Raw genomic sequence first — 17,653 nt, forward strand, 5'->3', positions numbered from 1 at the left:
TACTAAGTTTTAAATGCTCACTGATGCTCCAGAAGGAAAAAAGATTCATTAAGAGCCTGGAGGTGACAGCTGTGGATCATCCAAGTAGCAACAGGTCATTTTTATAAATTCAACTATTATTTTCTCTTGTGGACTATATGTAAATGTCTTTTATGTGAAATATCTTATTCAGGTCAGAAATAAATAAAACATAACATGCAGAGATTTTTACTCAAGAAATGCAAAGCAGGCAGTGATTAGCTGCTTATAAAGGCTATAAATAGCATGTTTCAGACACTCAACGGTGGTTTAAAGTGAGTTTTGAGTAAAAATGTTTGTTAATCTCAGAAATTGTGTTATGTAGCTTAATGCTAATGTTAGTCTTCGCTCTCCCTCTGTTGTAAACCAGGCTGTGGATTAAAGGTAATAATGTTGTAAATAATGTTCATTTTCTTACACAGACCGATCGATTCACTTCATAACACTTTAATGTATCATCAGGAGCCATGGGTATTGATTTGGTCTTGTCTGATTGGTTTTTTTTGACACTCAAAAACCGGCAGCCATAGACGTGCATTGTATGAATTGCCAAGGATAACGGTTTCACTTAAAAATCTTCTTTACTGTTCTGCTGAAGAAAAAAAGTCACCTACATCTTAGATGGCCTGAGGGTGAGTAAATTAACAGTAAATTTTCATTTTTGGGTGAACTATCCCTTTAAATAGATTTACAACTCTTTACAACCAACTTTGAAACTAATTTTATAAAATTATGAGCTTCACATTTCTGCTTTTAAGTCCACTTCCATTGTAAACACCTCACCACAACTAAAAGGGATGAGTCAAAACATGTTTTTTTTTTGCCATAACCAACATTATGCCACAATTGCTGTCAACTGAGATTAACTTGTAGTGAATCCGGAATATTCATTAAAGTGTATAGCACTGAACTCCTATGTAGAGTACTATACTCTAGCATTCACTTCTATACTTTAGTGTGGAGTACTATATGCCTATATACTACTGCACTGCAAAACAGACCATTATTAGTATATTGACTCGCAATGAAGATGTCATGCTGGTACGGTTTGAAGGTCAGGGGAACAGTGAACAACTAAAGATTAAGTGTAATATTGATGAAAGAGGTCTAAAATGGGAAGATTTGGCGTTAACCTTTTTAAAATTGGCCTTTCGACATGTGGGCTGGGGTGCATGGCTATATTCTAGGTTTTCTTCCGAGGCTTAATAAATGGAACGGTTTAAAGACACTGAGCGTAAAGAGAACGCTAAAAGAATGCCGCAGGCTCACAGAGAACATTTATTAGATTTCTGTGTCATTACAATTCTGGGCCCTTTTATGAGGGTGATGTTTGGAGGCTAAGACAGCGATGCTCCTATTCCATCTGCTGGGAAATAAAGCACCGGATACTCTTCTGTCTCTCCATCCATCTCCCTCAATCCTCCTGTCTTTCTCTTCATCCATGTTTCACTAATAGCACAAACAACACCTACACACTCCTCTGGAAAGTCCATACAAACACACTAATAGCTTCTGGTTCTTCATTTTGGCCGTCAGTCAAAAGAACACATTCTGAGTTTGTGCCATGAAAATTCTCAAACATGTCGACTGTGAAACTAATTTCAAGCTGTTGCTTTCACATGCTTCCCCATGTGATTGGATTCATGAAACTATATAGCTACATAATTCAGTTATAACAAAATTCTTATTTTAAAGCTTAAATAACCGACCTGTTTGTAATGCTGCTTATCAGTGCTGGGGAAGATTTGAAACTGTAGATCGCCAAGACACAAGCTACTCAATTAAAACCTCAATTTCAAACAGACAAAATTCACTACAAGCTAAAAAAAAAAATAGCTAACTATACCGAAGCTATGTAAGGGGGCGATATCTTTTTACTTTTTACTTATCAACGTATGAAATTATAATAATTCTAATAAAACGAGCAAAATTTGGCATAAGTTATATAAATACATAAATTACACCAAAATTTGTGTGTTAATGCACTTAAACTGAAACCAAGTATTGCAAGAAACTAAAAAACCCTAATTTACACTAGTTCAAAAGTTTGGGAACAGAAAGATTTGGGTATTTTTTTAAATTAACTTTTAATAAGCAAGGATGCATTAAATTGATCAAAAGTAACATTAAAGACATTTATAATATTTTAAAAAATTCTATTTTAAATAAATGTTCTTTTGAACTTTCCATTCATCAGATAATTCTGAAATAAGGTATCACAGTTTTCACAAAAATATGAAGCAGCACAAAACTTTGATAATAATAAGCATCAAATCAGCATATTAGACTGATTTCTGAAAGATCATGTGACACTGAAGACTGGAGTAATGATGCTGAAAATTCAGTTTTGACATCACAAGAATAAATTACATTATAAAATTAAATTGCATTTATATTTCGCAATTTAAAATAATAATATAATAGTTTTTTTTTTTTTCTTACAGACCCCAAATCATTTATATGAATCCAAAACATAACAGTGCTAAACAACAGTAGACATTTATTTCGCTACAAAAAAACTAAGTAAAATGTTTCACAGGGAGTTCCAGGAACTGATATTATTATTATTTTTTTTTTAAAGCAGAGTTACTGTCATAGTAGTAATACTAAAAAAGTTAGGAGTTACTCCCCAATATCGCTTCTTTTACAAAGCCCAAATGCTGTGAAATGATTTTAAAGATTGACTTCAGCGAACATCAAACTTTGAAAGCAGTTTTAAAAGAGTTTGGAGCGAAAGAAACCCTTGAGGAGATTAGCACAAGGTCTCGCCTCATCTGTAGGCATCTCACGCACTTTACAAGTGAATGATGAAGTGCCTTGATATGGTACATAAGACATAACACCACTCTGTCAAACAAAGGGCAGATGCAGTCCAGAAAAATCTGAGCATTTCAGTACATCAATAAAAACATGAGACGTACACAAGAAGAAAAAAAATGCAAGAGTCTCAGAATGGCCTATGAGAAAAACAAATGTTTCCCCTGCCCAGGTTGTAATATCCTCCATGGGTTTGTATTTCCCTCAAACACTCACGCAAGGCTACGACTGCGACTACACACCCATTTCAGGAGTTTTAATGATGCCGGTCAGACACAGACAGACTGCCAGTACGTGCAGCAGTAACATTACTGCTGTACAAATGCATTTGTGCGTTTCTCACACGTCCAAACAGATTCAACTTTAGCTTATGAACAAACCAATCAGACCATAGAGAAACGCTGACATCAAGAATATAGTCTTACTGCGAGAGGCCTGACTATAAACAAACCGAGAGCTAGGTCACCCTACTGCAACAAATACATTTCATTTGCATCATTGCATTGTAAATCGATGTTTCAGGTCGGATACACGGTGTATCTGCACTTCAAAACACTTGAGACGCAGTTGTGCAAGATGCAAAACAAGTCTTTCTTGTAAGACAAGGACGTCTAGCATATTATCTGGTATATAACAATGGTTGAAAACTGGTAGGTTGCAAGGAAAAACAATGCTAAAAGCAAAAAATATAAAGCAACTAAACGTATAATCGTGCATTTTTAGGATTGGAGAATAAATAGCAACCCTCTACATTGTGAGTAAATCACTCGCATATGCGACTAAATCTTCACTCTGGGCGACTAAATGATGTCTAATATTAGCCAATGGCTAATAAATTCTCAGATTTTACTCGCCAGTGTGTGAGTTGGATGCTGAGTATATGATTAGCACAGATATATTTTCACTCACAGAACACTCTGACTGAGCGCTTCAGAGTTTCACTCTCCGTCAAGCGATCTGTGATATTTTTCGGTTCATTTGCTAGCCAATGGCGATTCAATTGCCAAGGTGTCCATAGAGGGTTGAATAGGCTTATTAACTCTTACAATGGAGGAGGAAATGCTTCACACATGTTTTGGTGTTGATGTCAAAGGTTGTGCATTCCAACAAACTTTACAGTATTTGGACAAATTCATTACTGTAGAGGCAAGTCATAATATTATCAGATCTGTAACAGTGGGTTACAGGGAAAAACAATGCTAAAAGCAAATAAAATGCAACTAACCGTATAATTGTGCCTCTTTATTGGAAAATAAATAGGCTTATCAGCTTTTAAAACGGAAGAGAAAACATTTCCCAGATGTTTTGTTGTTGACATCAAAGGTTGTGCATCCGATCAAAATTTACATTATTTTGGCACAAATTCATCTGTTACTGTAGATTCTAGATTAATTATATTACCCAGTCTATAACCATGGTTCTCAATATTGTGCAAATAATTGTGCATATTTAGGATTGGACAATAAATTAAGCGTTAGCGTTAGTTCTGGCAGGTCACGTGAGTCAAGCTTGCATCAGTTGATTCTCAGCTGATCACATCTACCTATAGGAATACGACACCTATCGTGGCATTCCTATATAAGCTCTATTCAATTGCTGCTCTCCCTGCTCATTCATGACAGGCTGCATGGATGGGCAGGGAGTTTTTTGCCCAGAACAGAACCATACCGCCAAACCAAACTTTATGCTAAGTATCTATCATTTTGACGATAGTGGTCCTGACAGAACTAGGCTTATCAGCTTTTAAAACGGAAGAGAAAACATTTCCCATATGTTTTGTTGCCGACATCAGAAGTCAAACATCCGATCAAATTTATGTTTTATTGGCATAAACTCAACTCTTATTAAAGTCAGATTATAAAATTATCCAACATAACAGTGGTTCTCAACCAGTAGGTTGCAGGGGAAATAATATTAAAAGCAATTAATAAAATGCAACTAACATAATTGTGCATATTTAGGACTAAAAAAATAGGCTTATCAACCTTGTAAGATAAATGTAAGAGAAAATCCTTCCCATATGCTTTGTTGTTGTCAAAGTTTGTGCATGCAATAAATCAGATTATAACATTATCCAGTCTATAACTGTGGTTCTCAACCAATGGGTTGCAGAGGAAAACCCTAAAAGCTAATAATATAATGCAACCAACCATTTAATTATGCATATTTAGGACTGGAAGATAAGTTTGCTTATCAACTTTTAAAATGGAAGAAAAAAACATTTCCCATTTGTGGTGTTGTAGACACCAAAGTTTGTGTATCTGATCAAAATGTACAGTATAAATAAAAAAGCATTTTATAAAAGCAAATAATAAAATGGAAATCATAGTATAATCGTTTAGGATTTGAAAATAAATAGGTTTATCAACAGAAAATGCTTCCCATCTGTTTTGTTGTTGATGTTTGTCAATCCAAATTTACAGTATTTTCACAGAAATTAAACTGAGATGCAAGACAAATTATCATATTATCCAATCTATAACAGCATTTCTCAACCAGTGGATTGCATGAAAAAACAATGCTAAAAGCAATAAATAAACTGCAACTAATCGTATTAATCCTGCATATTTAGAATAGGAAAATAAATAGGCTTATCAACTTTTACAATGGAAGTATGCACAAAACACTTTATATACGTTTTGTTGTAGGGGTCAAAGGTTGTGCATCCAAACAAACTTTACAGTATTTTGGCCCAAATTTCAGTTACTGTGAATGCAAGACATCACCTGCCCTCATCCAAAAAGCATGACAAAAACGTAAAAGAAAATGCAATCCAGACAACAATAAATGTCTGTGCCAACCATAATGCGCTTTGTGCTATGAATTATTGGCTGCCAACAGCACAAAACTATCGTAATTCAAGGGACTTTTTATACAATAAACAATTTTGCTACTGCTCTGAGTTGCCACTTCATGTCCAATGTAAAATCTGTGTCCTGAAGCAAAACCACTGGAGAACCACTGCTATACAAAATGGACCCGGAGAGAGAACGACAGCTAGTAAATTTGCAAACAGCATAAATTGCATCACAAAGTTTGATCAATTCTAAATCTTTAGAGTGCAATGTAATTCACACATTGCATTATTTAAAGATTGTAGAGGGAGATGTGAGTTAGTGAAAGATGTTCGCTTGCACGTGTAACAGATGAGTCACATGGATCCTCGTCAAAATTGTATCAACTATTAATGCTATAACCATTTTATCATGCTTGCACTCTCAGAACCCTCAAGTGTGTTTTATAGTGAGATTTTAGTACCAGTGCATTTTGATATCAGCACTATTAGGCGTGGCTAACAAAGCAATGAATTTCACATCATGTGACTGTAGTCAGCGTTATTAAAACATCATACCAAAGCAAATTGAGGTTTATATGACTAAACAAGAGTATGGCATGCACCAGATTATCTATATGCCTCACTCTATAACCTACCATATCAGACACCAGATTCCTGTATGCATTTAAAATACCACTAAATGCATATGATAATACATTTGATCAATACACATCTGGTAATATTATCAATCATGCATTCAGATCATCAATCTCCTATTTCCATTAAAGCTCAGAAACTAACATAGGTGGCTCAGTCTAGGACAGAGCAAGGCTAATAGCATAGACTGTCTGTAATAAATGGAAATAAGACAACATGACAAAACAAAACATTCTCATATGGCTGCTTATATATATATATATATATATATATATGCTCATATGTAAAAAGATCTATGCATCAAGAATGCCAGAGATCAAATAACCCCATGAGTCCAGCATATGTTAGTTGATTCCCGATCTTATGCACATATAGAGGTTTTTAGCTGACAGCTGGCTTAGTAGCTTTAGGTATGATAAGCTTTAATGCATATCATTGGGTGTAAATTATCGGATGTAAAGTGCAATTAAATGAAGGCTGTTAAAAAACAAAATGATCGATTCTGAATGTGGCCAAAAGTGACTAGTTATTTTAAATGTAAAAGCACAAGATTAGACCCCACAGACTCGCTTCGTGTAGCACAAAGCATTGCATTTAATTCCCCAAAATATACACGCTTCACAAGCGTTTGAAATGATTCTCGATACCTGTTCATTCCCGGCCCGTGTGCGGTGCCCATTCCCCCGGCAGGCACTCCGTTGCTCGGCTTGTGGAGCTGTCCACCGCCCGCTGGTGCTGAAATGGAAGCCGGTGCTCCAGCCGCGGGAACAGCGCCTCCCGGTTGCCCCGGCTGGCCCTCTCCTTCGAGGCTCGCTTCATTCCCCATAGTCCATATATATATATATATAATAATATAATAATAATATATAAAATTGGTGTGCTATATAGATAGAATAGAATAAGATGTAGGGATGGACTAAGTAACGTTTTAATTATAAAATATTATTGAGCAAGCTAAATGTGACATTTGCAAGGAAAAACAACAACCTCAACATAAGTTATATATACACATACACAAAAATAATTATTATTTTTAATAATTAACAATAATAATGTCAAAATAATTAGCAGACTTAATAGGCCGGGGCTAGTTGTTGCACAGGCATATCTGAGTAAATAAAAGGTTTCAATTCATCTTTGTCAAGGTTGCATCAGTCACCTATGAACTAGTGCATCAGAAGCTAGTTCATAATATTGTGTGATGTTAAGAAAACCTTTGAAGCAGAGAAAGTAAAATATTAAACATTTTTACCCACAGCCATACTGCAAAAAAAAAAAAAGGGAACTGATTCTTGGGTGTGATCCTGTGCAAAACATGATGCCTCCTGCGATGAGCTCAGTGAATAAAGAAAGGCACAGCACTCTTTCAAAGTCACCAGACCTCTCTTCCAGATGGCAAAATTGTCATTTCACACCCAAGCAGAGCTGCTCAAATCATCAATCAGTTAAATCAATACTAATTTTGACTCCATCCCAAGCTGTTTCAGCAGACACTAAGAATGTGGCACTAATAGATGGTTGCTATATTCCCTACAGCATAAATCTCATATTCACCTGCATGGAGAGAATAAAGGAAAATGAAAGAGAGAAAACGCTGAGAGATCTGCTTGCATTGCAAACAGATTGAGGATACTTTGATGCCTTTTCCTCAAGCTCTTCCACTCACAGTTCGTGTTGGGTCAGTAAGATTTTTAAAATTAATTGCTTTATTCAGCAAAGATGCATTAAATTGATCAAAAGTGACAGTAAAGACATTTATAAAGTTATAAAAGATTTCTATTTCTATCTTATTAACTTTTGTTTTTCTCAAAGAATCCTGAAAAAAGATGCATCATAGTTTTCACAGAAAATATTAATCAGCTCAACTGTTTTTAACATTGATAATAATAAGAAACGTTTCTTGAGCGGCAAATCAAGCATATTAGAATGATTTCTGAAGGGTCATGTGATACTGAAGACTGGCGTAATGATGCTGAAAATTCAGCTTTGACATCACAGGAATAAATTACATTTTAAAATATATTTGAATGGAAAAGAGTTAACAATATCACTGTTTAACTGCATTTTAGATCAAATAAATGCAGCCCTGGTGAGCAGAAGAGACTTCTTTCAAAAACATTTGACTATTAGTGTAGATGGACTAGTGGTATCCACACTGGTCAGGAGAGATTAAGGGTTCATGCGAGTTCTTCAGGACAAGCCTAGTTTAAAACCCTGAATGTGGAGGTCAGGTCCTCAGACTGAATGGGTCTTCTTCACTAAGAGAAGTAGCAGCACAACTCTGGTCAACAAACCACATGAGGAATAGCTCCAAAGTTCAACACTTAAAGTTTTGTGCAAATCCCCAACACTAAATTATATAGCAGGTTTTTCACATGTAAGAAAGTTATTATAAGCACATATTTGCTAAAAGGAATAGTTCACTCAAAAATGAATATTTGCTGAAAATTTACTTACACTAAGGCCATCCAAGATGTGTCTTCATGGGAATAGATTTGGAGAAATTTAGCATTACATCTCTTGTCAGAATGAGAGTCCAAACAGCTGATAAAAACATCACAATAATCCACAAGCAATCCACACAACCCCAGTCCATCAATTAACATCTTGTGACGTGAAAAACTGCGCGAAGTGAAAACCTGAAAAAGTATTATCACAGAGTATGGACTGGTGTTTTGGCAAAAAGTGAGTTTAAAATTAAAACACCTTAATAATGGATTTGTTTCTTACAAACACATAGCTGCAAGTGAGCAGGTGATGTAATGCTAAATTCCTGCCAATCTGTTCTGATGAAGAAACAAACTCATCTACATCTTGGATGGCCTGAGAGTGAGTAAACTTTAAGCAAATTTTAATATTTTGGTGAACTATTCCTTTAACTTGCGTTAAAACTTGGGTAGCGAAGGCCAATCAAGAAGTGAGAATCTAGCAAAGTAGTACAGCCCCAATCGTGTTTGATCTGTGGTTGGTAAAGTCATCCTCGAATTACATTAGAAAAGACTGAAGTATTTACTTAAGCTTAAATTATCTACAGGCAAAGTGAAAGTGCGTGTTTGCCGAGTCTGTCCTCTCTGGCCTGTATCAGATTAACTCATTTTGAGGCCTAATTGAAACAGAGCTGACTGACTGGCACTGAGACATGGCATGGTGGCATACTCACTACAGCTGAGTCCTCTCGCAGGCCGCCTCCTGCTCACACAGCTGGTCCGCAATTATCTCTGTTTGCATGGGACCGAGACAAGCAAATATGGAAGCACATTGGTCTCAGAGATCTCAGCTGTGGTGAAACTAAAGTTTATAGCGTGTGGTTTGGGCAATGTTACTGAGATGAATTTTGCATTGAAAGTGCATGAAACTGAAGTTTTTACAGCATAAGGTCGTCAGAGTGAGGTTTGTGGAGTTACTACATCAGAGTAAAGCACATCACCTACATTTTTTAAACATATAGGTTCCTTATTGGCATCTATGGTATAATATAGAACCTTAAACATCCATGGAAACTTTCCATTCCACACAAAATATTCTTAAAGTGGAAAAGGGTTCTTCAGATTATTAAAACATTCTTCACACTAAGGAAGAAATGGTTCTTTTAAGAACTGTCACCTGATAGCTTCTTTGGGCAGCCCATAATGGTTATTCTAAGCCATTGCTGTGAAAACCCCCTTTTAGAACCTTTATTTTTAAGAGTGTATAAGGTTCTGGTGCTGCTTATTGATGTAGTTAATAATCAATTCAAAAATATTGATTGTGAATCTGCCTGCTACATGCCGTCAGCCAAAACTCAGAAGTATTGCATTGAGGAAAACCACATAGAGGTGTTTGGCAATGTCAAATGAAGAAGAAAGTATTTAGCCTTAAAAAAAAACTAATCACATCTCAGCCATAACTGTGACATATTCAGCCATTTAGAAGAAGTTTTTAAGTCTAATGGGACCGACCAAACACCAAACAAGACAATAGGTTATTCTTATGTGAACAGCCTTCATAGGGTGGTTTTGGAGGTCAGCAGCAATAGATGGTTCTTCATAGTGAATGATTGGACTCGGACGCCCTCTGGTACACTGGCAAGCCACCAATAACTCATTGTCAGTCAAGTGGCAATGATGACACTGCTCAAGGAAATAAAGAGAAAAATAACTTGAGCAGCTCACATTATGAATAACTGACTGTATATAAACTGCAGATCTGAGTATACTGTACAGAGTCAAACACAGGTGACAATAAGCTGAACAGGTGCAAGTCAACTCAAAGAAAGAGGAAACCACTTCAATGGCGACATCTAGTGGTCAAAAGTACGGATTGTCAGCCATAACCGATATCTGCCACCACATAAATCTTTCCAATGGGCTCAGCATGGAGACTTTTCGCACAGTAATTCAAAATTATTTTAGAATTTATGCATGTTTGTGCCTTCCATATATCAGCTAAACATCTTAAAGATTTTTTCTCGCTACTGTCTCCTTCAGCTTGCTGTTTATATATGCATGCTGTATATCAAAAATAAAAATCTCATCTAAAAAAAATAAGGAAATTTATATACTATATCTATATATTATTATTATATTTTTTTATTTAATTTTTACAATATGTATTTGTTAATTGTTTTAAGTATATATATATATATATATATAGTTTAATTTTATCGATCTATCAATCTATTGATAGATAGATAGATAGATAGATAGCATGCATTCAATTGATTAAATATCATTCATCATAATATCATACATATTTAATCATATTTAATTTAACTCAAGCATTATCGGCATCTCATCATAGAGCTAACAAAAACATATGGTAGCGCATTCAATTGATTAAATATCATTCATCATAATATCATACATATTTAATCATATTTAATTTAACTCAAGCATTATCGGCATCTCATCATAGAGCTAACAAAAACATATGGTAGCAGCTTCTAAAACTGAATAATCATAATAGGCCTAAAAATAAATACAAACCTAAAAAAAACTAAATCTGCTGCATGTTGAACAGGATCAATCTTCTGAATGGAGGTTTCCTCATATTTAAGCTATTTCCCAGCTGAAGAAGTGTTGCTCAAACAGGGGTGAGCCAGGAAGAACCGAAGAGCACTGAAATTACAAAATTGTTGTAATTAGTGCAGTTAGTGTTCTGGATTAAAAATGGCAGGCAAATAAGCATTTCAATGACTGCTGAGTGCTGACTATACCCTAATATACAAAACCACCTCATTATTCCTTTCGACTTTCATTCAGTCCAGGCAGCCTTGTGGTCTTCTCTAAGAAGCAACACTATGGCTGTCCTTCAACTAAAGTATTTATCAGATTATCTTCTAATTAGGCAAGGCCAGTTTTTTCACACCATGTTCACTTGAAAATTGTGAATTTTACATTTACCCAATGTATTATTATGGCATACTGTATATGATAATGTGGTATGAATATTTATCTACTGCATAACAGGAATGACCATTAAGTCTTGTTATGAAAGTCTGCTGTACAAGTTGGCTCTTTCCTTTCATACAAAAACTAGGGTTGTCACCTTAATCCACCGGAATGATCAAAGTATGTGCTGCTAGTCAAATCATATACGTTATATTGTAAGATGTTTCTTTACGTTTGTTTACTTCTTGTTTGATATGCACATTATCATATAACATTCTGTATAAATGTAATATTTGATTTACTTACACGCTGTACAATTCTGACATCTAAACGAACTCCCAGTAAAGATGTTTACCACACAGGAAAAACTTAGCCTTCTGCTTTGTGCTTTGTGCTTTCACACTTCCTCACATTCAAATTTGGCGCGTTAACGTTACACGCAAGAACCAATGACGTGCGTGCGATATTCTTAAGCTCCGCCTTCTTATGCGAACTGTGTCTAATTGCGTTTTTTAAAGCAATAAATACACACATACTATATTGTTTAGAACGACAATAATGTTAGATTGTTTAATGTTCTCTTAGTATAGGAAATTATAGTATTAATGTTCTCTAACATAAAATTAATATTATGAAATATTCATGAAAAATAAACAACTAACATATATATTTCAATTATGGAAATATAAGTTTAGCAATAACCACAACCAACATTTGGTAGCCTCTTTATAGATTTAATTAAGCACTTAATTTGTAACCCTTTACATGTAACTGTGTTATTATTTATTTATTTGTTTTGTTTCTTTAAAACCTGCAATAATAAATAATATTACTGCAAACTTTTATTATGTCATGGCTATTAAGTTAAAATCATTGCACAAACTGATGGGCTGCAGTTTAGAAATCCTTCATCTGGGTCAATCTGATTCACTGATAGCCACGGACTACAAATTTGGATCCCTTAGCACCAGTATGAACTATTTTGTAGGAATTGTGACTGTTAAGCACTTCCTTTCACCATTTGTTGAAAATGACTTTATTTTTAAGGGTTTCAAATGAAAAGTGCTACAAACCTAATGAAGCACACAGTGAAGTCGAGGGGCTATGCAAAATGCTGTCTAATTCAGGATTCTTCTGTTTATCATTTCCCTGAAAGCAACTGAAACAAAGGCAACTTTGTCCAGGAATAACACACTGAGATATAAATGATGCCAAAAGAGCATTCTGATACTACGTCTAAAACAGCTCCACTTGTACACCAATTTCTTTGGACTTTTGTCTCCAAGGCAACAGTGGGCTATCTCTCTAAAAAGATGAAGGTTTGTGTTGGCATGGTAACCACATAGTAATCTCACTGCTTTTATGGAACCAGGCACCAAACACAAATCTCCAAAAAAACTCAAAATTTTAATAATAATAATAATAATCATCATCATTATTAATCTAATCTCTGTGTTTAGGAACCCGGTAGAAAAGTAATTTAGCTGGAAAAGTTTTGGATCTTGTATTTTTGCAGCAGTGGGTTTTGCAGGGGTGGATGATTGTGTGGGACACCACATGCTGGACTTTGAAAGCACACAGAGTGTGTGGGTGCTGTTTCAATACTGCATGAAACCCCACAGGTTGTGTTCTTTATCCGTTTGTGCATCAGAGAAAACATGCATTTATTCTGCATTCTCTTACAAAACCGGCCACAACATTATACCATTTTAAAGACAGTGAGAGTATCATATGATAAGATGATATTATATATGATACTTCTGATATATACTTGTATACTTCTGACATATGAATAGTGGGCATGTCAAGCAGTGGCCTGCAGGGTATAGTTAAGTACAACTAAAATTAAAACTAAAACTGAAACAAACAAACAAACAAAAAAATAAATATAAATAAATGTTAATTGAAATAAAGAATAAAACACATTTTTTTAACGTTTTATTTCAGCTTTTCCCAAGGGAACATTTCATTTTTTTTATTTACTTCAACTTGATGTACTAAAATAACTAAAACTAAAACTGAAATAAAAGAGTATGTCATGATCTATAGTGTCAAAATGGCTTGTATTATAAAGTTGAACCTTCTGAAGATAATAAATAATATTTGTTAAGGTTAAGCACCTCTTTTCAAACAAAGAGTAATTCAAGGCATAGATTAAATATAAATTAAAAGCTTTTATTAAAAAAAAAAAAAAAGGTGATTCAAAATAGTTGAAGAACCACATTTCCATAATAATGCAGCATGACATTCACATGGTACTCCAAGGTGCTTAAAACAACATTGTTTTATGTTCCAAAACACATAATATCATAATTTTTATTAATTTTGAATGTATTTGTAATATGTTTATTTTATAGTATAAAATTGTATAAGTAGCACTACCCGTGGAGACAGTTCAACAAAGACATATCTCTAGATAGCTTTTATAAAAATATGAAGTTTAATTCTATGCATCAAATGGCAATACTGCCATCTTGTGTAGAAATATAAATGATTTAATTCGCAAATAACAAATAAACCAAGCCAAACAGGAAACATATTTTTATTTTTAAAATATAATGTTTTAACATTGTTTATTGTTTTTTTATTAACATATAAATAAATATAAAAATATTTATATAAATAATACCCTTTTCGACCGTTACACAAAATGAAAAAAGCATTAGGTAAATGTTATATAAACAAGTCATTCTGTAATATCATTCATAACATCGTAACAGTGTAGCTCACAAAAGCCGACCTGGTCCTTGCACGCGCACGCATGCGTGAACACGTACGTCGCTATGCGTACACACGAGGGGGGAGGGGCACGTAAACAGAGAATTCCAAAAAGGAAGGGAGTGTTTCTAATAATGACAGTCCACATAGACAGAAGCACTTCATTAGGAATAATTCACCCACAAATAAAAAAAGTCTGTCATTATTTGCTGAAATAATACTGGAACACACGCAGCTTGGCACTGAAATCCTTTCCTGAAATCATGGCTTCAGGAGAGTTTATAAAACAATGCACAGGTGGTATGAATTTTGCTTGAACATTTCCGTGCATCTCATTGTTTTCGGTTCCACAGATGCTCCTGCCAAAGGGTCTGCAACTGTAGGTGAGAAGGAGAAAGAGAAAGATTCGGCACCCACTGAACCTGAAACCACGGAGGAAAAGAAAGCAGGAGATGAAGGAGAGGAGGCAACCGCTGACGATGAGGAGCAGGCCAAAGATGAAGGGGAGACACCTGATGAGGGGGAGAAATCTGAAGAAGCTGCAACTGAACAAGGGAAAAGCAAGAAGAAAAAAGTCAAGGACGTTGTAGCCAAAATGTAAATCTGGCTGTTGTACAAAAAATAAATTTATATTTAAGCATTTGATAAATTCCACTTGTTACTGACTTTTGCTCAAATGTTGCAGTGACAAGGAAGATGACAAAGGGAAAAAGGTGAAAAAGAAGATTCCTGCTTGGGCGACCATTTCCGCCAAGAAACTGGCTTCAACCTCTCTTTCCCAGTTCAAAGTTGAAGAAATCATCATAGAAGCAGTTGAGGTCTGGTTCAGAATTGATCTATTCCATTACCTTTTAGAGAGGGTTTGATTGACTTTTAAATATGTTTTTGCCCACTAATCAGTTGTTTTAAAGGTTTTAGTTGTTAAAATGTGTATACCAGTGTAGAGTGCTACAGTGATGACGTATTTTTGTAAGTCAACGTGGAAGTTAGCAACAACCTGGTTCCCTTGAAAAAAAAAAAAACACAATAGGATTATTGCATTGGCTTTTGGTTTATTGAAGAAAATAGGCTCTGTGAACAACAAATGTTTATGGTAATTACATGTTTTGTTAATCATGATAATCCTGACAAATGAACACAACTTTTATGAAGTTTGAAGCCTAAATACAATCGGCAGAAGTGGAAATTTAAACGCAGACTGTAAACAAACTACATCACAGTCACGCCACTTTAACATCACCATCATTAAGCATCTTTAAGAACTCTTTTGAGCTTTATTTCAAATCTACACTTTAGACATTTTAAGTTGAAGTTGATGAGTTTACCTGTTCGGCGTGATGACATCTAATGTTCCCGGCAACCTCTGTAGTCCCATTTAACTTTTTCCAGAGCTTGAAAAAATTGTGAGTGAGGTATTACTGTAGTATTTTATGTTGTAGAATAATAAAACGAGAAAATCTCTTTAGTTTGAGTTAACCACAGACCTTATTTCAGGCATTTAACCAAAAGCCCATTCAAAAAACCCAATGATTTCAGGACGATGAAAACCAAAGTGCAAGAATTTCTCTGTTTTAGGACTCGGTTTTCCATTCTTTGGAAATGTAAGAATCTAAAAATTGCCATCTCATATGTAAATCTTTACAATCTACTTACAGAGTTGCAAAGAGCGGAGTGGTATCTCTTCGATCACCATTATGAAATATGTCATGAAGAAATATCCATCTGTGGAAATGGACAAAAAGACCAAAAACCTCTACAAGAGGGCTCTGAAGCGAATGGTTGAGAAGGGCACTGTCAAGCAGGTAATTTGCAATTTAATACAGGAATATTTCTTGTTTTATATGTAGAGTAAGTCAAAAGCAAACTTTGTCTTGTCTTCTTTACACACAGCTGAAGGGCAAAGGCTTCTCTGGAAGTTTCGCCATTGGGAAGGTATCCACACGTCGTATGTTTGTTGTCTTTGCATTGCTGTTGAAGTTGTTGAACATTGCTGAGGCACACGAGGTTGAGTACTTTTTTGATGGTTTGTCATAATTTTTTAATCTTTCATTTTGTCGATGTCATGTTGTGGTGCAGAAGCCAGCTGCGTCTGCAGGGCCGAAAGAGACGCTGGGAGAGTCTCTGCCTCTGATCATCACCCGCCTCTGTGAACCCAAGGAGGCTTCCTACATCCTAATCAAGAAGTACATGGAGCAACACTTCCCACAACTTAACGTGGATAGCAGGTCATTATTGACTTGTGTTTAGGGCAACATCCTAGACTACAGTTTGAATCTGAAAGAATTTACTTAACATTAGCAATGAAATACTGAATTCAGAAGTTTGGGGTATGTACGATTGTTGAGTGTTTTGAAAAGAAGTCTCATCTGCTCACCAAGGGTGCAACTATTTGATCAAAAATACAGTAAAACAGTAATATTGTGAAATCATTCAATCATTCTAATATGCTGTTCAAAAAAACATTTCTTATTTTTAGCCATGTTGAAAACAGTTGTACCGTGATTGGAGGATTGTTAATGTAAAGGATTGGGTTGTTCTCTATATCTCTCCAAGGCCTGAGGTGTTGAAGAACTGCCTGCAAAAATCTGTGGAAAAGGGCTACTTGGAGCAGATCACTGGCAAGGGAGCCTCTGGAACATTCCAGGTTAGTTAACCTTCTGAATTGCTCAGCACCTCAAAGCAGGTTTGATCAGAATCTACATTTGTGTTTGACAGTTGAAGAAAGCTGGGAATAAAGTGCTCTTGGGTGGCGGACTGCTGGAAGACGCCATAGTGGCCGCCATCACAGCCATGAATGAGCCCAAGACCTGCAGCATCACCATACTGCGCAAATTCCTGGTGGAGAGACAGAAGGAGCAGAATAACTATTTTGTCGGTACGGTACTCGAACTCCTCACTTATCACAGGCTAGGGAGCGTTTTCAGTTTCTGAGGACTGAATTAAAGGGGTCATATGATGCTGCTAAAAAGAACATTATTTTGTGTATTTGGTGTAATGAAATGTGTTTATGCGGTTTAAGGTTTAAAAAACACATTCTTTTCCACATACTGTACATTATTGTTTCTCCTGTATGCCCCGCCTTTCTGAAACGCATGGATTTTTACAAAGCTCATCGGAAGTAAAAGCAAGGTGTGCTGTGATTGACCAGCTATCCAGTGCGTTTTGATTGGCCGAATACCTCAAGCGTGTGACGGAAATGTTACGCCCCTACAATATTGTGATGATACCCTGTCAGGCCGGAGCGATGATTCAAAAACATGAAAACCCATTATAAACGAGGCATTCGTTGCATCCAGTG

At 35.6% G+C, this 17,653-nt stretch overlaps 2 protein-coding genes and 1 long non-coding RNA gene across 5 annotated transcripts in view; 1 reads left to right on the forward strand and 2 right to left on the reverse strand.

Moving 5' to 3' along the window:
* LOC107697600 (protein bassoon-like) overlaps positions 1 to 7,093 on the reverse strand; it is a 93,099-nt gene extending 86,006 nt beyond the window's left edge. For all 3 annotated transcript variants that reach the window (XR_001635234.1, XR_001635225.1, XM_016498461.1), the window contains exon 1: positions 6,916 to 7,093. Coding sequence is in view for 1 of the 3 variants with exons in the window: in XM_016498461.1 (XP_016353947.1) it covers positions 6,916 to 6,947 (32 nt within the window). In the remaining 2 variants the exon portion in view is untranslated. The remainder of the gene's footprint in view (positions 1 to 6,915) is intronic.
* A 3,170-nt stretch (positions 7,094 to 10,263) lies between these two features.
* Positions 10,264 to 12,021, reverse strand: LOC107699740 (uncharacterized). The gene is made up of 3 exons (XR_001635497.1): positions 11,944 to 12,021; positions 11,233 to 11,364; positions 10,264 to 10,377 (listed from the first exon to the last, which is right to left on the reverse strand). It is a non-coding gene; the product is annotated as an uncharacterized LOC107699740 (long non-coding RNA).
* A 1,417-nt stretch (positions 12,022 to 13,438) lies between these two features.
* The window catches only part of LOC107699409 (heterochromatin protein 1-binding protein 3-like), an 8,375-nt gene continuing 4,160 nt past the window's right edge, over positions 13,439 to 17,653 (forward strand). Inside the window, exons 1-8 of the mRNA XM_016500690.1 lie at positions 13,439 to 13,460; positions 14,709 to 14,952; positions 15,041 to 15,173; positions 16,011 to 16,157; positions 16,246 to 16,287; positions 16,432 to 16,580; positions 16,909 to 16,999; positions 17,071 to 17,230. Coding sequence (XP_016356176.1) covers positions 13,439 to 13,460; positions 14,709 to 14,952; positions 15,041 to 15,173; positions 16,011 to 16,157; positions 16,246 to 16,287; positions 16,432 to 16,580; positions 16,909 to 16,999; positions 17,071 to 17,230 — 988 coding nt within the window. The remainder of the gene's footprint in view (positions 13,461 to 14,708; positions 14,953 to 15,040; positions 15,174 to 16,010; positions 16,158 to 16,245; positions 16,288 to 16,431; positions 16,581 to 16,908; positions 17,000 to 17,070; positions 17,231 to 17,653) is intronic.

This window comes from Sinocyclocheilus anshuiensis, unplaced genomic scaffold (assembly GCF_001515605.1).
Source record: "Sinocyclocheilus anshuiensis isolate Anshui unplaced genomic scaffold, SAMN03320099.WGS_v1.1 scaffold313, whole genome shotgun sequence".
Taxonomy (NCBI): Eukaryota; Metazoa; Chordata; class Actinopteri; order Cypriniformes; family Cyprinidae; genus Sinocyclocheilus; species Sinocyclocheilus anshuiensis.